The sequence below is a fragment of the Melopsittacus undulatus genome, chromosome 6 (genome assembly GCF_012275295.1).
Source record: "Melopsittacus undulatus isolate bMelUnd1 chromosome 6, bMelUnd1.mat.Z, whole genome shotgun sequence".
In the NCBI taxonomy this organism is placed as follows: domain Eukaryota; kingdom Metazoa; phylum Chordata; class Aves; order Psittaciformes; family Psittaculidae; genus Melopsittacus; species Melopsittacus undulatus.
In genome coordinates, this window is record NC_047532.1 from 30,754,240 (window position 1) to 30,782,016 (window position 27,777).

The window sequence follows — 27,777 nt, forward strand, 5'->3', positions numbered from 1 at the left end:
GTTCTTGACTAGCCAGAAAGGTAGCTACACCACACACTAGGCAGATAGTGCAGTGGTGACAGCCACTAGCTGTGCTCTCCACAGTGACTGTGGCTAAGGGCTGACTAATTGAAAATCTTGGCAAGTTTGCATTAGATTCCATGGCTTTTGGCACAGATCATGAAATCTTTTAAATTCTTCAGAAGTTGACACTATTTGGCCTCTGTTTTGCTCACATGCTTTTGTCTACTGAAGAACAACTGTTTACTGTATCATAATTAGGGATTTTGATGGAAGTAAAAATTTCTGTTTGGCTCAAGGGCTCCCATGGAATTATCAGGTTATCACACATCCATCAGGATCTGATTTCTTTCTATATTATTTTTATAGATAAACAACCCAATAATATTCACATTTTATAATAGTCCTACTTAAATATCACAAATTATATTAGATATTGAAATATTTATCACAAATTTCTGCAAATGGAACATTCATTCCATTCAGCTAAATGCATGCATCCAAAATTTAAAAAGACTGCTATTTAAATTGTACCATCTAAGCACTGACAAATACTGGAGAATTCAACTGTAAATGAACATAAATACTTGAAAAGCACTTTCATTTACCCATATAACTTATATAAAGTTGTAGCTATGAGTTTATTTTTTGTTTTTTTTATATATTTATAACATTGCACTTGCAAGGCTATTTAAAATTGTAATGTTAACATTTAAGATGTTAATATTTTTTAATACTTGCACAATCTATCAGAATTTCAGTATTTTGTGTTATAGAAGAAGCCTAATTCATCTTAATTTCTGTAAATGAATCATTTTAAATATAGGGTCTAGCAATTCATTAGAAATAACAAAGATTTCTCATTTAGATGTTTTTAAAGCCAGTGAAATTTTATATTGTTTCTGTTAAAATACTTGCATTGTTATTGTCTGACTGTTCAATTTTCAGTGTTAACCGAACTAAGAAAAGGTTTTGTCTGTGTGTCATGCCAGTATCTTCCAATGGTGAAGATATCATTTACATGAACTGAATGGATGTTGTAAAATTGTTTGCTTGAACAGTTTGAAAGGTATAATTGTGAATTTGCAGGTGTTTATGAAGAATCTCTATGCAAATGCACTACTGATAAGAAGGTATTAATGTCAAGCTCATATTTAGTCTTCTGTTTGGACCAGTTTGGACTTGAGGGTTTTCTCCTTATAACAGTCATATACTAGATTTTTCCATGAAGCTTGCTTTAAATACTCAAAGATAAAATCACGCTTGTTGCTTGTTGGGTTTTTTGTGGTTTTATTGTGGGGTTTTCTTTTCCATTAAGGCCCATCACAGTCACCCAAAGACATTGTATGTGATACACAGTTGATGACTGTGGAGATGCTCAAGTAAAATGTAAAACTTGCTAGTAAAAAGCGGAATGTAAGTACCTGAGGTTGAAGTCTTCTGGAAATGGTCAGTAGAGGATAATGTGTAAGGAGAAGAGAATAGATTGTGGTTTTCAAGTCTAAAGGTAAGTTACAAAGAGCTCTGTGTCAAGTTACAGCATGTAGCTGGAAGTTATGCCTTCTTCCCAGTTTTGGATTCTGCTACTCACTTTTTGTGTGGCCTTCAAGTTATTAAAGATTTTCATAAATAGCTTTAGATTTTGAGTGCTCAACCAGCCTTCCTTTGAAAAGCCTGGAACTCAACTGCAGATACACACCTGTTCATCAAGCCTAGCATAACAAAAACTGGACACTGAAAATCAAAGAAAGTGAAAAAAGTTGATCCTCTCTCTGAAAATGCAGATCACTTTACTACTGCTAATAATTGTTGTGAGGATTAGTTAACGTATGTCTGTAAATGCTCCCAGAGCCTCAGCTGGTAAATGCTGATGAGGTGCAAGGTGTTAATATATTGTACTGAGAAAATGGAAGCATAAGAAATCAGATAAAATGAGGAAACAAACGGGGGGGTGAGGGGGGGGAGGGGGGGAAGGGAGAGCAAACCTTCTGCTAAATATAGCCAAATAAAAATATTTTGACTAAATGGAAGACCCATTTTAATTTTATTTTTAATTTTTTTTTGTTCTTCACAGTGCTAATGATCTTTTCCACTACCCATGCATGATAGTATTTACACCAAAAGAAAGAAAAAACAAGTAAGAATAAAGAAAATAATGTCATCTGACAGTAGGTGGAGTTTGCCCTCAAAAAGACACTTCCCCCTCTCCTACTTGGACTATGCTAGTAGTCTAGTGCTTCAGTGTAGGTATTCAAGCTGCATGTCTGCATGCTGTCTGTATTCCTGGGTGCCAAGTTGCTGTTAACAGGAACAGTTTGAGAGAAAGGGTTCTGATTACACTGAGGAAAAACTAGGAGGATGAGAAAAGCTGGTTCCATCCCAGGCCTTGCCTGAGCTCTGCTGTCAGCAGGCTTGTGCCTCGTCCTCTCACCTGCTGTACCTGCTTCACTTGTCTTTGACTTAGAATCTGACTTGTCACCCTGCATTTGCCTGATGGTTTCTGAACAGTCAAAAGAACCTTTTAATATCATCGCCCCAGCTCTATGTTGCTGTGCACAGTATGGTGGGACTGTGCCTTTGCTGGAGAGGTTGCTGCCCTGCCTAGGCTGGGGTTGTTTTCCTCTTTAGAAGGAAGCCACTCTTGCAGTTTGCTGACAGAGGACTACTCTAACTCCAGGTTCAAGAAGGGAAGAGGCTGGTCACCAAGGAAGGCAAAACCTGCAAAAACTAGAAAAAAGTAGGACTTGTAGTGTTTCCTCAGACAGAAGACAGTACCCAGAGGCATTCTGTAAATGCAAGCAGACAAACAAGCAGATTGTGTGCAGAAGAAAAGGATACACCTAACATTGTTAAAAATTTCTGTATGAAAATAAGGAAGATTTCTCTGAAAATCAAACTGATACAACAATGTTGTAGGCAACATTCTTAAGGATGGCCTTTTAAATCACTGAACAAGAAAATGAAGGATATCTGCAGAGAGATCTGAAAAGTGTCAAAAGAAAATTATTTCTGCTAGGACTTCTATGCAATGACAAAATGGAAAGAACATCCTGAAAGGAATAAGGGTACAGTAAATACAGCCTGATGCAATTCTTTCTGGGATTTGACAGAATATGTGGAGCTTGAACAGGCTTACATAATCCTGATCTACTACTGGTAATTCATAATACGATGCACTAGAGATCACCACCAGGTCTCTTATGGAGAATTTCCTGTGAAGTAGAACTACTCAACTTTTATTGTGAAACCAATGTATGAACAACAGTCATACATTGAATGGAATAGTTATGTAATTTATCTCAACACAAAAGTATATACAGGCAAGCATGGGAGACAGACCATACTTCTTGTGTGCTTCAAGAACCAATTCTTTGAGTATGTTTTTTTTTTGTTTGAGTTTTTGTGTTGCTTTTTGGGGGGTTGGTTGGTTTTGGTTTTTTTTTTTTTTTTTTTTCTTCATAAATCTCAGAGCCTGGAGAAGAGATAAAACTGAGGAGGACTCTCGTACAGAATGATAGGGATTGCCTGGTAAACTGTGCTTAGGCCAGCAATTTGTGTTTCAGGAGGTCAAATGTAAGACCATATGTTGAAAGGCAACTAATGTGTAATTCTCCATGTTATACAACTTTTCATCTAGTGAAAGACCGTATTTCAGACCACTTCCCTCTGTTGGTATTTGTAAAGAACTGAATTAGCAAGTTATGAGCCGTGGATCAATACATGCTTCAATACTTTTGGCTGCTAATTTTGACCTCCAAAACGTTACTGTGATCATAAAGGAGAACAGAGGGAAAGCTCAGAGGCTATTTTCTTTAAAAATATGATCTGCTAATCTAGAGGTTTATTTAAGGAATAGGAAATTGACATAACCTGCACCTCAAGAGAACAGCGGCTCAGAGGCAGCCGATGCTGCTATGCTAGTTTCAGTAAGGGTCACCTGGGGCCCTTGGAAGTGTTTTGCTGACATAAGGAGATGCACCTGGCTGATCAGAATTATTAAGTGGGGCAGGAAATGGATGGCTCCATCAGCCACATTTGCTGACACATTTTAAGTCATGCTAGTGGCATGGCGATTGATGTAAGAAAGCCACCCTTGCACAGGACAGCTGCTGTGAAGCTTACCAGCCCGTCTGGTGTGCAGGTGAAATAGCGCCTGGGGTTTGTGAAGTATGCAGTTGCCTCTGAACAGTAGCTAGGCAGGTTATCTCGCTCTTGGAAAATGCTCCCTAAAACTGGCCTTTTGCCCTTGCACAGATGGGTGGTGTGCCAGGTTAATCACTCAACAAGCTAGATTTTCCACTTACTTAACACATAATTAGACTTTATGTTTGCATATTACACAGTATGTTAATCCACCACAGCACAGAGACACTGGGCAGCTCTGCCTCTTGACAGCAAACGTTTCTTGACAGTCAACACTCCAGAGACAGCTGGGTTGCAAGGAGCGGTTTTGGCAGGGGCGGCTTTTGGGCACAGGAGCAGCACACGTGGTGGCACTGCTCCCTAAGTAAGTTCCTTCCCCCTGGACACCACTCGTTACAGCCACGTTCAACCGAGGAGCACAAGGCCCCCCCCTGCTCCAGGGCAGCATCGCTCTGCGCAAGCGTCGCGCAGGCAGGGAAATGGGGACGAGTTTGCTGAACAGCCTCTCCGTGCAGAGGCCTGTGCCGCCAAACGCAGCGCGCCAGAGGACCGCGAACCGGCCACAGGCCTCACGCCGCCGTTGTGACCTTGCGCAGCGGCCTGGGGACCCGCCCCAAAGCGCCTGCGCGGCTCCCGCCTTCCCTCACTAAAAATGGATGCCCTCCGGCTCCCGCGCACGCGAGGCGGTTGCGAGAGTGTCTTCCGCCCTCTGTCGGTCACATGACGCGAGGTCTCCGGCCCGGCAGTCCTTACGGCAGCCCGATGAGGACAAGTGGGTTGGGGTTTGCGTGTTACCCGAGAGGTGGGGGTAAGGCGTGTCGTCCCGGTTAGCGGCCACCTCTCCTCCTCCGCCCGTGAGTCCGGAGCGCAGCAGGAACGGCCCGGCAGGGTAGTGCAGGGCTGGGCTCGCCAGCCGACTTCCTGCCGCTCTGGGTGAGTACGGGCTGCGGGGCCTGGCGGCAGCGTCTGCAGATTGTCCCTGGTGGCCTTGGCCTGGCCGCGGGGCTGCGGCGGGCGAGCCTGCTTTTTCCCTGATCTCTCAGAGCGATTTGCCCTCCTGAGCCCGTGTCGTCATCCCGCGACCGTGTCCCATCTCAGCTGTGCCCCTGGGGCGCAGGTTCCCTCCTGCTAGCGTCCCAGTCCGGCTCTTCGCCCCGTGCCTAGCCGCTGCCAACCCACTCTCCTATCCCATTCACCCCATCCCGGGGCACTCTTCGGCTCCCCGAGTGCTTCCGCCTGTCGCCCCGTTGGTGACCGCCCCATCCCTGTCGGTGTCAGGTCCCGCACGTCCAGTGCGCTCCCAGCCTTGTGCTCCCAGCTTGTTACTGGAAATGTTTAGATAACGGGACCATTCTGTCTGTGCTGAATGCTTTTACAGGTGTCGCAACGCAGTGAATATGTGGTTGTTTCAGAGAAATGGTTGTCAGACAGGGGCATGGTTTTCCTCCTAACGTTTCCGGTATTTTTAATGTTAAAAGAAACACAAAAGATATTTTGTAGTAAAACTTCCAGCTGTAGTAAAGCAAACTTGAAGGAATGCAGCCTTAATGTTCTTGGGATTCTGCTGCCTTGTTCATGTGTAATAGATACATGTTTTGGTTCACATCATCCTTGTGCTAAGGAGAGGGGTGATAGGTTTCCATGGTTCAACACATGCAACTGAACTGTGCACAACAGCTTTTGGCATTTAGCCTATACCCAGTTATCCTTTCCCTTCAATTGTTCTGTTTATTTCACAGCCTCCAATCACATGCTTCTATGATACATGTTCTGACTATTTTAGTTCCCATAATAGGGTCCTTTGGGTGCTATAGTGCATGTCCTCCTCTTCCCTTTTACTTGTCAAAGGATATCTTAGACACTTGCCACAGGAGCACTCTGTAGCTTATGTGTACTTAAACAGACTGGCTGTTAAGTATCCCCATCAGGAGCAAGCAGCATGGTAGCTGGAGAAGTTACAATTAGGTGTAGGTTGTAAAGCCTGCTCTGACCGCTGTGCTGTCACAGCTGTCCTGTTACCGGTACTTGATTTCACGTATCTCTGGTTAACTTGGTCATCCATAATGTTCATAACATTCCCAGTTGCAGCACAGATACGGTTGATGTCTGATTATTGCCAGAATGCTGATGAATGGTAATCCTTAAGATTCTTATGCATTGCTTTATCCCTGTATCTTCTACTGTTGTTCTTTTTTAGCAGAGGGAAGTACCCTTCTCTCTTTCTGAACACATATAATTAATCCTATGTAACTTCTCCTGCTCTCTGTTCCCTTATCCTCAGCTCTGCTGGTGATTGCGCTTCAGCTACTCTCTGTCCTTTATGTATCCTGTGATTGTAATACTAATTTTATTGTCTCATCATTCTTAGACTTCTTTTCTATCTATCTTCATGCTTCTTTAGAGCTACTTAGTTCTGTAAATATAAATTTTAAAACCGTTCTTCTCCCCAATTTATTATTCATGAATTCTATAAAATGCTTTGTGTAACAGGAACATTACGGAGAACATAAGTTTGATTTCTGTTATCTTTAAATAGCTCAGGGTTTTCTTTGCAGGCTCTATTTAAATATTTTAAGTTTTTCTGTCTCTGAAATCTCACTGTTTCCTGTTTTGCTGTTCCTTTGTAAAAGGGGTAAAAATTAAAACCACTTTGAAGGCAAATACAATTCTGCAATACAAATATGCAAAGTAGATGAGAAATAGGCAAGAATAGGAAGACATGGAGGTATTGTATCTATAGGTCCTTGGCAAGAATATCTAAACCCACACAGTGCTATTTAGTTTATAAATAGTTTGTAAAACAACCATTCTAATGCTGTCCTCTTTTTGTGCGTGTTTTACCTTACAGCTGGAAAGCAGTTGTCACTTAAGAACAAAGCAATGCTAGGCTTTAGGAAAACTGTGGTGTAAATGCTGCTGCAGTGTATTGCTGCTTGATGGTGAAAATTAGACCCATGCAGGTATTTCCAAATGAGAAGGTGAACAAGCGGTGTTGAAACACCTTTTGTCAACTCTTGTGAGCAGTAACTATTCTTTAAGCTGCTGCCAGTAGATATTCTGAGTACTCTTAAGATCTGAAAATGCAGTCTTCTGTCGTTGCCCTCACCTCTCAAATTCTTCTGACCACACTTCCTATGAATTTTATCATGTAACTTGTTTCTCAAAATAAGCTTGTTTATTTAGGAGCACCTACCACTTGCTCTGTAATTGGAATGAAGAGCTTCCTTTGCGTACGTTCTACTGGTTTGCTGTATTGCTTGTACAGCTTTTCACAGAATCACAGAATCCCAAGGGCTGGAAGGGACCTCAAAAGATCATCTAGTCCAACCCCCCTGCAAGAGCAGGGTAACCTAGAGTACATCACACAGGAACTTGTCCAGGCAGGCCTTGAATATCTCCAACGTAGGAGACTCCACAACCTCCCTGGGCAACCTGTTCCAGTGCTCTGTCACTCTTACAGTAAAGAAGTTCTTCCTGATGTTAACATGGAACCACCTATGCTCCAGTTTACACCCATTGCCCCTTGTCCTACCACTGGATATCACTGAAAAAAGCCTAGCTCCATCATCCTGACACCCACCCTTTACATGTTTGTAAACACTGATGAGGTCACCCCTCAGTCTCCTCCAAGCTAGAGACCCAGCTCCCTCAGCCTCTCCTCATAAGGGAGGTGTTCCACTCCCTTAATCATCTTTGTGGCTCTGCACTGGACTCTTTCAAGCAATTCCCTGTCCTTCTTGAACTGGGGGGCCCAGAACTGGACGCAATATTCCAGATGTGGCCTCACCAAGGCAAGAGGGGGAGGAGAACCTCTCTTGCCCTACTAACCACATCCTTTCTAATGCACCCAAGCATTCTAATGAAGCCATTTGCCTTCTTGGCCACAAGGGCACATTGCTGGCTCATGGTCATCCTCCTATCCACCAGGACTTCTGCTTTTCTTTTGTCAGAATGAGTGGGGCTGCGTTCCCATCTCCAGCTGCTGAGATGGCAGAAATTAATCGCCTTCAGTATGAAATGGAATACACCGAAGGAATCAGTCAGCGCATGAGGGTCCCAGAAAAACTCAAAGTAGCTCCTCAAAATGCTGACCTTGAGAAGACTGACCAGGAAGGATTTCCAAATGCCAGTGTAACTATGCAGGTTCCAGAGCGGATTGTAGTGGCAGGTACGTCTCCATCTCAATAAAAGAACAATAGATGAGAATTTGAGAATTTAAATTAGTTTCCTAAATTTCTGGATGGACAAAAATATTTATAGATATATATTTTTAAAATAAAAACCTTGTGGTTTTCAAACATTTATTGCTCATCAACTTTGACTTGGGAAGTTTCTTAAACTTTGAAAATGTTACCTGAAAAGTTTTGGTATGGCTTGTAGTGGAGACATTTAAGAAAATGTGAGCAGGAAGTTTAATTGCTGACTTTTTATCTTACTGCAGAAAAAAAAGTTTATTTACACCTGATGTTTTATAATTTACTAAAAGCTAAAGTAGCTATGAGAAGTTCTGGGGATATACATGTTAAACATACAAAATGTGTTTGATTATAAAGAGAATGCTAATTATGTTAAGGATCTATCATTTAGTGGAATCTATTAATACTTTAGGATTTATGGTCATGGGATTTACAGTGACAGATCTGGGATTGCTTATAGTTTGCAAAATGTGTGACATGCATATATTTTATGCTTTGAAAGAGTAACATCTTCACATCCCCAGTCACCTTGTTTCTAACCAAATATGCTGTTAATAGGAGTATGTCTTGAGATCAAAAGTACCCTCACTTGTGATAACAAGTGATGTTCCTCTGGACTATTCAGAATAACCATTCTCAGAGAAACTGCTCAGATAAGTGCTAATTAATATAGTCTTTATGAGACCTTAACAATAGTTTCTAACATACAAGCCCTGTTAAAGGTATGCTTAATTATATAGCGTAGTCAGGGAAGTAACTGATGTGATACCTTCTTTAACATTAGCCCTCGTGCCTCAGAACAGCTTGCTTTCTGTTGACAACTAATGTTCTTGCAGGTAATAGTGAAGACATTCCATTTTCCAGACCACCAGACCTTGACCTTCTTCAGTCTACTCCATTCAAACCGCTGGCATTGAAAACTCCTCCCCGTGTTATTTCGCTTAGTGATCGACCACTAGATTTTTTGGACCTAGAAAAACCTCTACAGCAGACACCTCAGAATGAAGAGGCTAGTACTTATTTTGTTGGGGTTTTTTTTTGTTTTTTTTTTTTTAATTTACTTGAGAATCATTCTACTAAAGGAAGTGAAATATCCGATTATTTCTTTACTGTGGTGCAGATCTACTTTCTGCTAACATAAGTTAGGAAAATGTAAAATATATTTTTATTAGCATTGTAGTAGTTCTAATTATGACTCCAAAGTTCCATATTTAACTGGCAGATGGCTAGGGGTTGCCAGGCTCAGTAAGCTTACAGAGTACTGCCAGAGTCCTTACAAGTTCATAATTAGAGCTACTTAAAATACTTTTACAAAAAAAAAAAAGAATCCTTTTAAAGAGAAAGCTGCAAATTTTTTTTCTATTTGCAGGTCATCAGAAAACAGGATTCTTTTAACATGTGCAGTTAACCTCTGGATTCATGACCAGATGACACCACATAGAGTTAGTGAGTTTTAACAAACTGAAAAACGATTTCAAAGAATGGTATGACATTAGCATCTAGGTGGATGATGGTAACTGACATGTTTAAAACTGAAAAATACTTAGGAAGCTACATATTCTTTAGACTCGTACAGTAGAACTAGATTTCTCTCTGGTGATAGGTAGTAGATCACATGGATAGATAACAGGATTACAACAAATGTGTGTCTTGGTTTTATGTGTTACCAGCATCAGATCCAGTCACCAGTTGTCTTCCTCCTAATCACTGTGAAACATGAAAACGTGCCTTTGTACCTGCAGGCAGATCTAACTTGCAAATCTCCAATGCAAGTTAAGTGCCTCCTGGAATTCCCTGTCTTTTATCTTCTCCTTTCTTTTTATGCAGATCCGTGCAGTGGGAAGACTGAAGAGGGAACGTTCCATGAGCGAAAATGCCGCTCGACAGAATGGCCAGCTGGCCCGCAATGATTCCATGTGAGTAGAGCAACAGGGTGCAGGGGCACAACTACAGCTTTATGGCATATTTTAGTTGTTCCTTATCTCCTTGTTATTTGGGTTTTTTCCCAACTAATATTTTGTATGTTGTGGCGAGTGCATAATTTTAAAGATTGGAAGGCCAGCAATTTTTTAGTTTTTATGCTTTTTGCTTAGGGAGATGACTCATTTATGACATATTTTCTTACAGTGTTTGTGGGCTCACAGCTGGTTTCAGCAGTTACTGTGAATTGTTACTTCAGATTCTGAGCTGGTGTAATTCCCCGTTCCTTCCCCTGAATATTCAGGAATTTGAGGTCTTTGTGCATCAACATGTTCCTGCTTCTCTCCTTGTTCATATTGTAACAGTTTTCCTTCACAGAAGAAGGAATATATGCATGTATTCATTAATATTTGAAACCAAATAAAAACTACTTATTCTCTGTACTTAATGTATTAGAATCTGTGAGTATATATCTTTATTTTGCGAGATCAAAATGTCAAGTAGCATTTAGAATTAGAAATCTCATCTGTTGTTACCATCTGAGGTAGTAATTCTTATGGTGCTTTGTTAAGTAATGAAGATCTATATATTTTTTTATTAGACATGATAATCCTTGATTATTCACCATTTATTCTGAGAGATAGCATCTTTCCATCTGGCAATAACTGTTTTTGCAATGTAATGCTTAGGAATCTTTTATATATGAATTTTAATATAGCTACCATAAAGAATACTTTCCCTTGTTGGAAGTATCTTAAATCTAAGATCTAAAAGATGGGATTCATCTGTCCCAATGTAGACTATATAACACTATTGTTAAATCATCATAAACTTCATTTTCAGTCACTAGAGGGAAATAAGTGCATGGCCTACTTAGGGTCTACCTATTTTTAGTCTAAAATAGAATATTGCCCCAGAAATGTGTTCTCTGTTTACAGCAGGAGCATGAGGAGGTACTATATGTACTTCATATTTGTCTACTTGTTAGTCTAAAACTGATAAATGTACTCTGATGCATGTTCCAGACATGTTATATTTCTCCTTCTCTTCCTCCAGATCTTCATGGGAATATTGTTGCATATCTTCTTTCTTAATAGACCTTTGTTTCCTAAAAGCTTACAGATTGCACTTGTCTAGGTACTCAAGTCTGCTGAGTCATATCTATTTGCTGACCTAGCAAAACTAGATTCATATCCTTAAGCTCCTGATCAAGTCTGTCTTCAAATGTTCTATCAGCCTACTAAGTGCCCAAGTTCACTATGGTATCCTATAGTCATCCAGTTATGTCCTGTTGGTCTGGACATACTAGAATTTCACTGTAGGAATGGCCTTAACTTGACTATCTGATAGTTTGCACATGACACCTGCTGAAATAGATAGCCTTCATGTGGTGGAAGCTCCCTGTGAAAAAGATTACCCCTTCCGTATTACCAGCTCTGCTTTCCACTCTTTCATGTATTGCATTTAAAACAGATGAAAAACAGATGGTATATAAATTCTTGGATTTTTTGAAATTCCATTATCCTTGCTTCCCAGGTTAGTTTAGTATTCTGAAAGTGATGGGCTATGTCTGCCCAGTCAGACATCTGAGAAACTGTCAAGATTGGCTCTGAGTGGATGTGTCCAGTTGCTGTCAGATTTCTCACATATGTCTGGACTTCTTGAATCTGAAAATCTTAATTCTGTAAAACTCACCTGTGTGCTTTGCTGTTGCTCAGTAGCTATATATAGAGTTACTGTTTTTAAATGATCTGAATATTACTTGCTGTCCCAGTTTATGAACCTCCTAGCAGTCCTTCAGAGGCTTAGCAATACAATATGCACCCAGAATCCTTTAAATTTAAAAAGGATGTAATCTGTGGCTCAGTTTATCATTTACCAAAGCCAGGGAATTATGACAGATCTGGAGATTAGTTTTCTTCTCTTGGTGTCCATACTAGTGCCTGCATGGTCTATCAAATAATGTCAAACTTCTGATGCCAAGCAGTTTCCATTATCAGTGTCTTTTAAGAAAATTACATAAGCTTTAGATTGATCCAATTTCTTTTCTCTTTGTTTGTATGAAAAATAACAGCTAGTTAATATAGAACCTGCTGTATTTGCACTCTCTTCTGCCCATGTGGAAGAAGCTAACAATCTTCAGTGCAGCATCCACACTTGCTGACCTGCAGATAATGTATTTTAGCAGAACTTCATTTATCTCTAGGCCTCCCAAGTACTTGTTTTCTTATGACAGAAGATATGCTGTGTCTAATGTGTAGACCATCTGCTTTGAAATCGTTGAGGTTCCTAGAAATTGCTTCTTTTTCTGTCATTATTGCTACTTCTGACCTTCTGAACCAGTATGATCCAAAAAAAGCAATCACTTTGAACATGCTGTGGCACTGTCAGTGATGCCAAGTCTGGCATTTCTCTCTCGCCCAGGTTTTGCCAGTCTCCAAGTGAAGAATGTGACTATGTACCTGGCTAACTCTCAGGAGTATATTCCGTGAATTCAGATTACAAAAACCACAGTGTTCGTGGTGAAATTTATATGGCTCACACAAATTCGGCCTTTTGTGTTTGATGAAAAAGATACCTCTTGGTTCTTGTTTCCTCACAGTTTGGGCCACAGGACATATGCTGTATACTGCAAAAAAAACCCAACCAAAACCAAACATAAATCTGTGTGTTTCATATAAATAAAACCAGAAGTAGTGATTCTACAAACAAAAGTAGTAAAGTGGCATTCTTCTTTCACTGTGGTAGCTACTTAGAGAAGCTGCCTATGCAGAAGTGTTATTGTATGGCTCAAAATAGGTATTACAAGAAAACCTACCTGCTTGATGTAAGTTATGCTACCTTAGATAGTACTAGATATCATCTAGCTCATGGACTACTATCTCTAATAAGAGATTCACAGTAAATGTGGTGCATGTCTTCTAAGTTTAGCTTTCTTGTTGACAAATTAGACCATTTAAGTAGGTAAATTCTACAAATGTATTCTTTACACCACAGGAGATGTAACTGTACACCTGTTACTTAGATCACCTGAAGTTTCTTTGTCATCTAGAAGTACTGTTTTTTTTCCAGTGGTACAAAACCACAAGAAACCATCTGCTTGTAAAGTTACTTCCAGTTGTTGGCTAAAAGAAATAATCTTTGTTCTGATTACTTTCATGATACATTGCTGCTTCATCAAAACTGGCTTGACTTATAAGTTCATATAATGTTTTTGACAAAGATCAGCTCCTTATTTCTGTGCTTGTTGGTGTCTGACTCACATCTTCAAACAGGCAAGAGAGTCCATGTGTTACTTGAAATATTTAATTCCTATGAAAAAAATAACAAACACCAAACCATTTTGGTTTATTGGTGTGTTGGTTTTTTTGTTTTTTTTTTTTTTTTAATGCCTGTATCTCTCACTCATACCTCCTTGATTCAACTTCCTTGGTAGACATGATAGTCTACTTGGATGCCATGATGAGGACTCCACTGAAAGGTACATGGAGGCATTGCTTTTTAAAAACTTTACTTTCTAAATGGGACTATAATACTCAAGTTTTAATCAAGGACACTGTTGTCCTCCTTGGGCGGAATGTTCAGATCTACTGTGCACATTCCAGTGCATGACCTACAAAGTGACAGGGTGAAATGTTCTGGAATAATTTGTCCTGTTGAAGTGAAAAAGTTGGCTGCTGTCTATCACAGTGTTCTTTACATGGTACAAACAGTTGTTTCTCTTCTGCTGTCTTTCCCTCCTTGTCATCCAGTTGCATGCAGGGACAGATCCAAGAATTTTTTGGAAGTTGAGTTTCACCAAAGACAGTAATTCTCAAATGCTTTTAAAAACCCTGAGACTAACAAGTAGGCACCTGCTTTACAGTAGCTATCTAGCCATGTAGCAGTAATGACAGCTCTCTAAATTACAATCCCTTTATAAAGGATACTTACTTAAGAGATTACAATTATTATTCAAGGTGGCACAGATCAGATACTGTCTCAAGAAATAAAATGCCACGGTTCCAGTCACCTCTTTCGACTAAGGATTGCACGTAAGCCTAAATGTTATTTAGTATACGAAAATCAAGAATGTGTTTAATTAAGTTGCTCTGTGCAATACTAATCTTCTGACTATCTGTAGTTTAGAATATAAAATTTGAAATGGCCTTTGCTACACTGTATGTGTGGTTTCTAATTTTGCTACAGGGTTTCTCAAACTTGGCCAAATAGTTTTTCTGTGTAAAGGACATAAGGAAAAATACCTGACAGCAAGTGAAAGGGGCAGCTTTTTTTTTTTTTAAGAACTGATTTTAAAGCTATTTTGAAATTTCATTTTTCTTTAAGTTTTCTTGATTCTTTGGCTGCTTTTGAATAGCTGGAGAATCAAATATTTTTTGGTGGCCGTTGTCAGCCAGTGGTGAAAGCAAGGATTCCACTTGTTCACTGGAAATCGATAAACCACCAAGAGTGCATGGAAAAGGGGAGGGCATTGAACTTTTTTTCTGCTCCAACCTTTCCCTCAAGAAAACGCATGTTTAGAGCATTCAGTTTCACAGTTTGAGAAATTCTGTCCTTCATGCAAGCTGAGGGGGAAAAGGTGATGGTGTGCCCCTCTGTAACAATAATACAGTCTGTGTGGTTGAATTTAAAGTAACCTTAATTAGTTTAATCTGTTTACCTCTCATTTAATACTTTCATAACTGTAAGTCTGAGAAATACCTAAATTAAACCCTGTTTACATCACACATGCTTTGAGAAGGTTTAGGGGAGATTACTAACCTAAAAACTGTATAATAGAATGTTACTGTGCTTTTCCATAGTAATTTCTGCAATTTCATGTTTGTTTTGGTTCCAGACTCTGGAGCTGACTGGTTTTTGTAACCAGGGAGTGCTAAAATAAGTGTCCGGAGCTGTATATAAGAATTCTTTTTCAGAAGTTGGAAACAAAAATATACCTAGGAGTATGACCATTTAGCTAGAAATGGAAGAGAGAAGCGGTATATGCACAAGGTCTTATGATAAGCAGTCATACTAAATGTTACAGGATTTTCCTTGTATTAGAATTTTTTTCCCCTATATTCCTTAATCCTGAAATTTGAGACCTTCATAGAATTAATTATTCCTTCTTTCAAACAGAAAGGAAGAGAGAGGCATTTCTCAAACTGCACATTTAGAAGGATGTAAAAATTAGCAATAGCCTTTGTGGAGAAGATAAAGTAATTCCATGTAGCTGTACAGTTTAGCTCATACCCAGGAGCAAATAGCTTTAAATCTTTTAAATAATTAAATCATTTAACAAACTGAATATTTTCTTACGTAAGAATTAAATAATATCTTAAAATGAAGTAAACTCTTGAAATTGCCTTTTTGTATAAGCTACCTGTAAGCAGCAAGCATAAAGTAGTGCAGGGACTGGACCATGGGGTTAGGAAGTTCTGAAGCCTGCCTGCAATTTTCCCTATTATACACAGTTTCTATTTAACCAGCACATAGAATCATTTAGGCTGGAAAGGACCTGTATGATCATTGAATCCAACATGTAACGAGCTTTCTTCTAGAGAATTTTGTGCAGTTTTAGTTAAATAGTTTGGGGGGATTGGTTTTGGTAGCTAGAGAAAAACTTTGTATGCAAGTAACATTACTGTGATGTTTACAGCAATGCCATTCTGAACAACAGGAATTCCACAACATTTTCTAATTTGCAGAATGTCTAAATACTGTTTGTTAAGTTTTGTTTGTTTTTTTTTTTCCTTAAGCTGTCTTTCCACCTATTCTGTAGATCTCTGAAGTGATGAATAGGAAAAATTACTTTTAATGTAAAACATGCTGTGAGTTGAAGCCTGCAACTCTACCCTCATTTGCCTCAAGCCAGCAAATCCACAAAGGAGTAGAAATTTTTCACAAACTCACTTTAGTGGCAATATTTCCATACTCGCCCCTGCTTCTTGGTATTTTTCTAATGAATATTGGCATTTCCAATACATTTCAAAAGTATATGTGGGTGTGACCACTGCCACTGATTGCGAACTGGAAGTCATCATAGATACACAAGAAAGATGGATTCTGCAAGTCCTGGAGAGCGATTAAAGTTGTGAAGAAGCCACAGATGTTGATTGATGTCTCCTTCCTTTTACTCTCTGTTGTCCAAATGTACTCTACAGCAGCATGAAAAGATATTTGCAGCTTAGGTAATAAGTACTGACCAGTTTAAGTCAAGCAGCGGCCACTGCTGTCTTTGCATGTCTCCCGAAGCATGGGATGGCTGAACTCTCCTGTGGGTGACATAACATGCTTTGAATCTGCCTTTTTTTCAGTCGAATTTTATTTTTTACTCTATTTTATGATCTTGATGCCAGCCAGTTCAGAGCAGCTCTCTTCAAAATAAGAGTATCCATAGAGTCTTGATGCACCCAGAGATTATCCAAATATCAAACCAGCTTTCAAGCACGTGGTCACTAGTGCTTTGCTTAATTTCTCTAAAATGCCAAAGCAGGAAGATTGGCATTCTAAATACAAAAATTGCTGGAACAAATCACAAGTAGCAAGGAAATGTGTTGAATTATGAGTGCTTATTCTTGGAATAAAATATATTAGAAATTTCTCTTGATGTGTGAAGGAAAATGTGGGTACGGTCAGGTTGAATGTAAAGAAGCGTGAGCAAATCAAAAGCAGTTTATCAGGACTAATTTCTGTCTGACAGAGATGAGGTTTATATAATCCAAGTGGTCATGTTTGAATTTCAATCCTGTGTATTTTAACTATTACTTTTGCATCCTAGTCAAAAAGCCAGATCATGTCATTTGTTGTCTTGGGGGTATGAATTCTGTGCTTGCTTTGGAATTTCATGCAGTTTCCTTTAAACCTTGTTTAATGCAAATCAAAGCACAAAACAAAATACGATCTTGATCTTTAGTCGCCTCTTGAAGAATAGTTTTGTTGAAGAGGCTTGTGAGATTCTCCTCATTTGAAAAAGGCTTGTGTTTTGAAAAGAGATGTGTAAGATTTATTTTTTAAATGGCAGTGCTTTTAAAACACTTTTTTCTCTGATATCAGTGAGGACTTGGATACTGACTTCAACATGTACAGATTTAGTTGATCAAGGACTTTCTAAAACTAACTTATATAGCAAAGCAAAACTGTGTCCTTGGAATATTACTTGCGTTTGAAGAATATAGATGAATGTAGCTCATGATCCCAACACTGCTAGAATTTGGGAGTGTTGCCTTATTGTGGTGGGAGAAGGGTAAACCAAAAGCAAGCAATAAGCATTTTGGAATGGGGTGTATTTGAAAAGCTTTTTTTAATTTAAAATCTGACTATAGTATTTTTCTCTCCATTTACTATGCTTGTACAAACAGTGTGACACCATCACTGCAACAGGCTCGTATCTGTCCTCCCAATATGTTACCTGAAGATGGAACTAATCTTTACTCTGCTCGTGGCATTTTGTCGTTTATCCAGTCTTCCACTCGTAGGGCTTACCAGCAGGTGTTGGATGTGCTGGATGAAAACCGCAGGTGATTGGTTGTCACTGATTCTGCCAGCTTTTGCTGCTTTTTTTTTTCTTTTCTCCTTTTTAGTGGAGTTTGGTTTCTGTTGACAAAATAATGAGATGAAATTATTTGGTTTTGCTTTCCTTTGCTTCCACTATCCATAAGCAACTTAATTGTCCAAAATTCACATTTCAAAATGCTTCTGTTTCAGACAAATGTAACATTGTTTTGGTTTTCTTCCAAATAAAAATCAAAAGAGGAAGTGTTAGTCTATGACTGCAAACAATTTTGCTGTTCCCAGATTGTCAGCTATTTTCTGCAATTAATACTTGACCCTAACCCTGCAAATTAGTTAGCCTTGTCTTCTGCTATTCTCTTGGTGAGCAGTGGTGCAAATCAGTAAGATTGGGTTGATGTTGTCATAAAGTATTAAAACTAATATGCAGAAACAGGGTAGAATATTATGTAAGGCATTGTAGACTCTGCTCTTGATAATGTGTCAAGACTTTAGGCTGTTTCAGTTTCTATTTGGAATAGTTTTATCTGGTTGATGTACAATTGATGGTTACTGCTTTGCTGGATGCTGAGATAAAGAAAGGTAGTGTATACTGAGAAGCTGTTTGCTCTTCTGATTAATGCTGCCTCTGGTTTTATGGGTAAGCTAATGTGAGGTAGTGAGCCAAAACAAGACTCAAGGCAATCATTGTGCGGTATTTCTGTTCTCTTCAGTAGAGTTTTGTCCACTTGGACTGTTTTGCCACTTTGAAATGTTACAAGAATGGTATGTTTAACAATACAGAAACATCTATAAAGACTAACAGTGGCAAAAATAATTTACCAAAAGTAATTTTCATTTCAATACTATGCTAGCACAGAAGGTCAGGTAAAAGTGGCACACAGTTAGTCTCTAGTGTAGAGCTAGCTGAGACTTTTACAGCTTGCCAAGACATCGAATTGGAGGAGAAAACTGGAGAGAGCAGTGTGAGGAACAGCTCATTCCTCCTGCAAGCCCATCAGTGTGGCCTGTGCTAGGAAGCTCTTTTGAAATTTGCCTTCTGCCTCTGGCTGCTAATATCCCAGCAGCACTCCTCACAGCTAGTAGTGTGAAGTGATTTCTAGTTGTTTTGCTAGTAAAATGTGACTATCAAGCCAATCTTATTGCTAACTTCTGTGTGTTTGCAGTTACTTTCCAAACGAGCACCTCCTGTAGCTCACCATGTTTGCTGACCTGACAGTATATAAATGCCTGCATTAACATTTTGTATAGAACTCCAGTGTTACTGGCCTTTATGTTCTTAAAGTGGGACTTAAAAAACTTTGATGCTTGTCAGCAGTTGAACAGCAGTAATACCTTTTCTCTTTGTGAGTATTAAAAAGATAGAATGACAAGCTTGCTTTGTTTTATAAAATTAAAGGTACCAGAAAAGGAGGCATTCTACTGTCTGTGAATAACAGTACTTATAGATACTGTGCCAAGAGTTCTTGTTAACATAGAGACTGAAATTCTAACCCTTCCCCCAGTCTGCAGCTGAAGCTAACAGGTTTTATTCCTGGCTTCCATTAGGCATGATCTTCCCCATGTTTTCTTGGATTCTGGAAAACATACACATGGAAAGCATACACTTTCAACTTACTTCAGTTATCAGAAAATTTCTATGGTCCTGAATCATTCAAAACCAGCATTACTCTTCCTGGTTTGGGTTAATTTTTGAGATGTTCTTACTACCCTTCCTAAAAGAACCAGGAAACCTGTTTCTAGTCACCTGTGAACAAGCAGGTGCCAAAATAATGTTTTCAATAAGGTGAAAGTGTGTTCTTTATGATTGGGCGTTTAGATACCCACTGCTATTCTACAGCTTGCTTAGGAATGTGAAATTTGGATGATCCACTTGCATGGTTGCAAAATAGTGTTCATTTTAAATTGCTCCAAACCTACACTCTGTTCTTTTGCTCTGTGTAATGTGCTTTCTATCTCAAAACCTTATTTATTTAAACATTTTATGCTTAATACTAGAAGAGATCTTTTGAAATGAACAAGATCTGTGTTACTCACTGGAAGTATTTTTAACCTGTTTCATGGCTTGCTTTTTTCCTTTTTTTGTTTTGTTTGGATTTTGTTTTGTTTTTTACAAAATTATTTTCCAATCTACTAAAACTGCTAATGGTAGGTGCTGATTGTACTGCTGCAGATAATGAGTTAATGCCTAGCTTCCTGGCACTGCTTGTATAGTAGGCTATTTAAATGGGCTACAATTTAATGATCACTGTTTACACTGTCTGTTTACTCTTGCATTTCCTTCAGCTTGGACAAGGGCCATAGGTCAGTTTTGTTTTCCAGTCCTAATCATTTTCCTGTTTCAGTTTCTGTCCAGTGACTGGAGGGCCCTATACCTAGTGTCAGTCTCTTAAAGACTGATCTTTCATGCTCCAGGCAACAAAACCAAAACAAAAGGGAAAAAAAAAATCCCAGACAACAAAATCACAAATGAAACCCAACCCAAACAAGCAAAAAGCATACACACCAAAAAATGCATTTAAGGGAATTTTAGTGATGTCTTAAATGCAGGAGGAAAGGTAATTTACTATCTGAATAGAGTTGTGTTGAAATCTATACTGTATTCTTCATCTTTTGGATCAATAGCTTTTTACTTAGGAGAAAAAAAAAGGATATTTATTTCTATTGGCTTTCTTCAGGATAGCAGTTTCTAAAAAGCCACTGTCCTTAAATGTCAGACTTCAAGCACGTAATCATATCCTGAGGTGTTATGAGATCACTCTTTATCCTGAGCAAGTTAATGATATTTTTTGCGGTAGAAATAAAACAGGATGTGAATTAACACCATTGAAGAGGGCTACATATGACTTGGGAGTGTGATAATACAGTTCAAAACAAAAATGATTTGCAAATGTGTAGGAGCCTGAAAAAAGCAGTAACCCTTTGCTGTGTTGAAGTAAAGGCACAAAGCACCAAGACAAGCAAGGAGAGCAGTTTCATCCAGTCTCTGATTCTTCAGTCCACCAATATTTTCTGTGCTTCAGAAGCTGAGCTGAGCTTTTTACACAGTTAATGTTCAGAACATGTCTGTAAATACTTACAGCCTTTCTGAGATTTCCAGAGGTGTTTAAAAGTACAGCAAGAGGTGAACATAGCTGCTCTCTGCTGAACAAAGAGAATATGCTGGCCTAAGTCCTCTGTTGTGAACAGAAATTATGGAAGTTGGATGCAGGTACCTAGATTGCCTAGACCTTGTTGTTTTCCTCCCAGACCATGTGTTTATGATTGCATCATTAGTGTGGTATTTCCACTGCATGCTCCACTCTAAGCAGTAGAAAACAGACCAGATTTATTTGGTTATTGCCTAATTGCCTGTTTTCTCACTGTAGTTAAGTTATATTACTGTGCATTCCATTCATGTTACAGGCTGCTGATGTATTTGCAGTGAAATAGTGAAGTGTTGAGTATACATGGCCTTGTATAGGCTTCTTCTGATCTTGTCTTAATGTTTAGAATGGAACTGGAAGAAGTAGCCAGAAAATTATGTTTTAATATACTCGTATTCCCTTTTAACAAGAAGGCCATGTATTTAATATCTTGACTGTATTATACTTGTGCATTCTGTATTTACCAAACAACTTGCTGCTGATCTCAGTTACAAGGCCACTGTGATCTACAGAATGAATTTTTTGTTGTTGATCTATAAAACCAAGCAAGTAAAAAATGTGGGAGAAGCAGGAGAATATTCTGGTGATCTGTTTGGGTCCACCTGTAAAGAAATAAAATGGTAACTGCAAAGAAAAGGAAGAAAACAAGGGCAGCTTCTTAACAGCCTGGCTGTGTTGGAAAGCGGGATTGAAGACTTATATTTGAAGTTTCTGATTTGCACAGATTCCAGAATGCAGTCTAGTTTTGTTCCTTGTTACAGCCTTCAGCTACCTTCAGTCCTGTGGCTTTCCTGGGGATGGTTAGTGTGAATAAGTATTGATTAGTTCTACAACAGTTGTAAAACTTTGTTTCCCACAAAGTACTGCAGAGGCCAAGAGTTAAGAGAGCATTTGAGGCTTATTGTTCTAATTACACAAATACTGCCCTATGTCAGATGGTGTGGGAAGTGCCTGCTGGATACTGACAAAGTGGCATTCATGTAACCACCAATTACAGGTGACTTCTGTTTGAAGAGAAAATCTGCTACCTTTCCTGTAGCTGCTGTTTGCTGAATTTCTTAGTCTTAGAGTATTTAGTTTTAGCATCCATCAGACACAACTTGAGGCTAGCTGAGTTATTTCTCTGATTAAAGAATAGGAATACCTTTTCAATACCTTTTTACAAGACCTCATGCACTTAGGTAAAGATATTCTTCTATTGTAGATATTGGGAATTGGGGTTTCTGTTTGGTGAAACACATCATACTGGTTTATCTTGCATACAAGATGGAAAAACATGGTGGCATGCATTTTTGGTGCTGATTGGAGTAGGTCCCAGTCCCAGTAAGTATTGTATCAGATAGCAGAGTTTATTAAGGCTGCTAGATTCCAGTTGTAAATGAAACTAGGGGTTATGATATTTTTGCATAGTTCTTTGCCCCTTTTCAGGCCAGGCCACGGTGTTCTCCCAGCCACTTCAGCACCAAGCCTCTTCCTTCTACATGTACTTGCTGTAAATATCTTCACCTACCTAGATTCTTTTTGTCTTTTATTTCATAGCCTGGAGGGTATACATGGGTTAAATGCATGGTACAAGTACCTCTTATTGGCTTTAGAAAAATTAAGGAAATTGAAAAAAGATTCCAGGCTCTTGAATGTTTTGTTACACAGCATAGATGAGGCACACTAATGCCTCTTACCAGAGGCACTGAAAAATACATAGTATCGATTTTGTCCAGTACCTTCATCCATAGAAGGTACTGCTGGTATTCTGTAAACACAGTAACTTCTTACTGCAACATGAATGTATATTATATAGTTTCAGCAACATAAAAAGCTCTACCTTTTCTTCCTGTCTGCCTAGAAAGAAAAGGAAAATTAATTGAAAGAGCAACATTTGCAAGGATATTCATACAGTCTACTTGAAGCATTTAATCACCTCTTCCTGTACACTAGCTCACATTTTCTGAATTACATCTAGCATAGGTGAATAAAGAAAAGACAAATCTCCCATTTCCCCAGATGGAAGAGAGGATGATTAAAAAGGTTTTTATAAGAATGTGTAGATACAAGGTTATTTTTTTTATTGCTGTTGCATGGGGTTTTGATCTGGGGGTGAGGTTTAACCTGAAGTTTCCCGAGGTTATTTTATAAGGCTCTTTATAACCTCCACCCAAACCTGTGTTCCAACAGTTTGTCTTCCATGAATGAAGCAGTTTCATCAGAAACTTTGCCTGCATGTCTTAGCTAAACATTCAGTGTTGATTAAATTTCAGAGAAATGAGAGTGTAATATACAACAAAATAGTTATATTGTGTTTAAACATCATACAGTCTAGAGTGGAAGAATTTTAATGTTCCTTTGTTCTATGTGGTTTACCTCTTATCTCTCTTTGTCATTTCCTGTTTCTGCCCTGTGCTTTCTATCTACAAAACCATGCTGTAGGCCAGTGTTACGTGGTGGGTCAGCTGCTACCACTTCCTCTAACCCTCATCATGACAACACCAGGTAAAGAGTATTTTTTGTTAGTCATGGTCCACTAATTTAGGTACTAAAATTCAGACTTCTGCTTCCCTTGTGTCTCGTGTTGTTACTTCAAAACACTGCTTATTTCTGTCTGCCCTCTCAACTTTAGATTCTTTAGGCCTTTATTCCTTACTTATCCAAGTCACCTGCAAAGACCTCACTTGTCTATTAGATACAATGAGCTGCAGAATTCTGACTCAGTGTGTCAGGGGAGGCTCTTAAATTACATCACCAGTATACTGCCAGTATTTGCTATTTAGCAGTGAGTTTCATATTGTTATTGCTAGAAAAATTGGTCTTGATGAATGAATTGGTCACCTTATTTTTTCCAGGTGTTCTCAGGTTATATGCCTGTGATTGTTAGTTGAAGATGGATGCCTTTTCACTGCCATTGTCTTGGTGGATTGACATTGTTTCAGTGAAACTGGATGCAAGATTGACACATAGTTCAGGATGAAGGGAAAAAAAGAGTCCCACATCTATTGTTCCCATTTGTCACTGCTTCTGCGTCTTCATTGAAATGGAGATTACTTTTGTACTTAAGTAGACACGATTCTTCTCTAAGTCAGGAGTTAAGTTTTCGTAACAATCCAAGAGATTTGCTGATAACCCTCCTGATGTAATACCTGGAATTGTTTGGAAGTTACTAGAGCAGTAGTGATATATAGTAACTTTATATTAAATTTATATGACCTGGGAGGGAGGTGTGCCCATCTCACTGGAATGATGAACCTCCCTGCTTTTCCCAAGAGATGGTGAGGGACAACTGCAGCGTGGATCTGGTGGAATTTTCTAATTTTTTTACCATCTACTACAAATTAAAAAATGGCTGCAAAAAGACCCTCCTCAGAAATCATTTTGGCTTTCAAAGGAGCTCTAGTAGTAAGGAAAACCTGCTTTATTTCTGTGTATGTGCGCAAAGCTGCAGACTTCCTTTAACAGTAGCAATGTTCATAATAATTAACTTCAGTTTACTTTAAAATAACTTTGCTGAGTTAGCAATGTGTGCTTCGCAACACTGAGGAAATGAAAAACCAAACCCCAGCAGTTTTGCTCTTTTTAATATTGCCCAAACTGAAAGAACTACAAATAGTATAAGTAGCATAAATTAAGTGAATGTTTGAAGTCTTCTTAGAATGAAATTAATAATAGTCTTAATGAGGAAATATTTTTCTAACAAAAGGAGTTGCCAAAACCTTTTTTTTTTGTTGTCCCATAGTGTGTTTTTAAAACAGCTATGATTCTATTGACAGACAATTAGTTGTTTTTTGCTTAAAAGCTGCTTCTATCCTGATCCCACCTGGAGTTTTCCCTCTCCCTGGATACTCTTCAACCTAAAAAAACACAGATCAAATCTCTTCACAGAGAGGGTAATCAGGTATTGGAACAGGCTTCCCAAGGCAGTGGTGGAGTCACCATCCCTGGAAGGGTTAGAAAACTGTGTAGATGAGGCCCTTAGTGACACTGTGTAGTGGTGGCCTTGGCAGTCCTGAGGTAATGGTTGGACTTGATCATCTCTTTAAGATGACTTATAGTTTTCCAACCTAACTGATTCTATGATTCTATAATTCCAATCTTTCATACAGTGTTGCTCAAGGTACTCATTGTCTAACTCAGACTAATGCAACTCTCATTTAGAAACAGCAATAGCTATTTAGAAACAATGATATTAATGAACAATGATATTAATGAACAGTGATATTAATGAACAATGTTAATGATACAGGGAAACTTGACAATTTGTCAGAAATCTTGCCTGAGCTGAGGGTGTTCCATAGAAGTTTCCTGAAAGTGATGAAAGAACATGCAGTGTAACAGTAGTACCTGCCCATAAGTGCTTTCTGCAAGCTTCAGGAAGTCTACTTGTATTCACATTAGTTGAAGTTGAGCAATGTCATTAAATGCGAAACATTCTTTTAGGTGTATTTTGTTGAGAATTTGGTAGCTGTGACATTATTTTATTCAGTTTAGGTGATCAAACACATACTTTATGCAGACTTGCTGCCACTCCCCAAACAATAATAAATGTGCTGTATTTAATTAACTAACCTTGGGGTTAGAGTAATGCTTTCTCTGAATCACTACATTAAGAAAACTGAGAGGTGCTCTAGAAACAAACTTATGCAAAGCGGAGCAAGTAGTAACTTGGCACTAGACTATTTATTTGCAAAGTTCTGTGCTTAAAATACTGAGATTAATATGAGTGAGATCATTAATCTCACTAGATGCCCACTTGGGATATTTTTACACCCAGTTCTCTCCAAATCTTCATTTGGTTATTTGTAATCTGTTGCCAGGCTTCTTGCAATGTTGGCATTTTAGTTCAGACAATTTTTAGGTTTCATTAATCAGTTAAATGACTAGAAAGAGTCTTTTGAGAGACCATGTGACAGCAAGAAGTCTGTCTGCATGGAGAACCTTCAAAAATGTTTAAACGTGGGGAACGATGTACCTAGATTCAGCCAAGAACTTGATTCATTTGTGTTTGTGCTTTATTCGGTTAGGATCCGATTATAGACGATTCTGTAAAAGCTGGAAAAAAAGTTTTACCATTCTTCTCTCTGTCATCACCAAAAAATACATCTACTACGATGTTGATAAAATCTGGTACTTTCTAATCTTTGTGTCTACTGTCTCCCTTATATGATAGATCTGGTCTTTCGAGCTTTGATACTATGCTTGAGGGAACACCAGATGACATGACAGTTGTAGATGCTGCTTCCTTAAGACGACAGGTATGTAAAGCACTAGTTGATAATGAAACGGGGAAACATGTTTTCTGTGTGGCTGCAAAGGTATCCATAATGGATACAGTGAGGAATACTCTCTGTACCCCTGCTGGACTGCCCTCATGTATCCTATACTGTTCTGGGAATCTGGAGAGCCCAGCTCTGTTTCTGTTCCTGCTTATTAGGGACAGCAAGATCTGATCACTAGCGACAGAAGGCAGAAAGTCAAATTATCAAGTGTTTAAAAATCCTTCTGTCTGAGATACTAATTTTACGTGACTATTCAGAAGCTGCTAGAAAGTCTGACAACTTTTAATGAACTATTAAAAACCTGTATTTATTTTTAGATAATCAAACTTAATCGCCGCCTACAGCTTCTGGAAGAAGAAAACAAAGAGCGTGCCAAGAGGGAAATGATCATGTATTCAATAACTGTAGCTTTCTGTCTACTCAACAGCTGGCTTTTGTTTCGGCGCTAGACACAGCTTGGAAAGATTGTTGTTGAATAAACAAGCAACTCACAAGATTCTTTTTCTGTTTCTGAATTGTATGCTGTTTTATAATTCATACACTGGAAACTTCCACCACAGATAAAGGCTATAGACTTGCAGTGTAAAAGGGACACCTTGTTGTTCAGTTATAATGTATTTAACAATTTGCATTGTAAGTACTCGCAGTATCCCCCTTTGCATGCTTCAGTGTAAATATGGATCAGCTGAAACAAAGTTTGCTTCATGCAGTGTAAGGATAGTGATTTACAGGAATAATCACTGGATGTTTTTTTTGTGGTGGGAACAGAGCAAATGGAATGGGTTTGGAAAAGTATAAAAACAAAGGAGTAAAAAGTGTAGGCTTTATTGTTCTGTTGTTAGATGCAATTAAACATGACTGCATTTGTTTTCCTTTAGTCTGAATAGTTTGAGGTGTGCCATATTCCAAGAAGTGTGTCCTGTTTCATGAGTATGTTACTTGTTTAAGCACATATTCAGGTCAAGTAATAAGGAATTTTTTGCTAACATACAGATTGTCCAGAGTTCTGTAATATGTATTTTTTTTAGTGTTAACTTTGCAGATGTTTTTCTATAAAATACATTTTTAAGCAGGTCAGTGTGTGAGTGATCAGAAGATTATGGAGTACAAGATACTGATGTATATTTAATAAAATTATCAAACCCCATCAAAACCATTGTTTGATATAATTTTAAGAAAAATTGAGGGTTCATCTGAAGTATGAGTCTTTGACGTAAGCAGCAGTGATGGTCTGAACAACCCAAGAGCAGCAGGTGCGCATCCAGTGGCCAGCTGCAGGCTACCATCTCCTGCGTGTTGTGGCGCTGTTCCTGGTATGTGTGGTGGGGACACAAGTAGCGGAAGCTAGCCTGGTGTACCCATGTACTGAGGTCTGCTTGAACATCCCATGTTCTTGTTTCTCTGTGGGCCCGGAGGCACCCTGCATAAGGCGGCCCCGGGCCGAGCCACGGCCGGCGCCCATCGGACTCTGCGTGTCAAACTTTCCCCGCAGAGGGACGCCCGACACCGGTGGCGTCGGCCGCTCTGCTCGGGTGCGGCCGGTCTGCCACCCGCTGCAACTGCAGCACCTGAGGGCCCGAGCACCGAGCTCGAAGCTTCCGGGGTGCTCTGTACCCG

At 39.0% G+C, this 27,777-nt stretch overlaps 1 protein-coding gene across 8 annotated transcripts; it reads left to right on the forward strand.

Moving 5' to 3' along the window:
- Positions 1–4,873: 4,873 nt before the first annotated feature.
- MFF (mitochondrial fission factor) lies at positions 4,874–27,313 on the forward strand. Of its 8 annotated transcripts, XM_005147049.3 has the most exons (9): positions 4,874–5,076; positions 8,094–8,311; positions 9,176–9,348; positions 10,167–10,255; positions 14,219–14,293; positions 17,600–17,758; positions 23,321–23,383; positions 26,052–26,136; positions 26,478–27,313. In XM_005147049.3, exons 2-9 carry the CDS (start codon positions 8,095–8,097, stop codon positions 26,607–26,609), a joined length of 993 nt encoding a protein of 330 aa, XP_005147106.1. In that variant the 5' UTR covers positions 4,874–5,076; position 8,094; the 3' UTR covers positions 26,610–27,313. The 8 variants fall into 8 exon arrangements, with proteins under 8 accessions (XP_005147106.1, XP_030903119.1, XP_030903120.1 ...); XM_031047259.2 differs by lacking the exon at positions 23,321–23,383; XM_031047260.2 differs by lacking the exon at positions 17,600–17,758.
- Positions 27,314–27,777: the final 464 nt, after the last annotated feature.

Coding starts and splice junctions, on each gene's coding strand:
- MFF (XM_005147049.3), top strand. CDS start 8,095: ATGAGTGGGGCTGCGTTCCCATCTCCAGCTGCTGAGATGGCAGAAATT. Junction 8,312..9,175: donor AGAGCGGATTGTAGTGGCAG/GTACGTCTCCAT, acceptor ATGTTCTTGCAG/GTAATAGTGAAGACATTCCA. Junction 17,759..23,320: donor GTGCTGGATGAAAACCGCAG/GTGATTGGTTGT, acceptor ACCATGCTGTAG/GCCAGTGTTACGTGGTGGGT.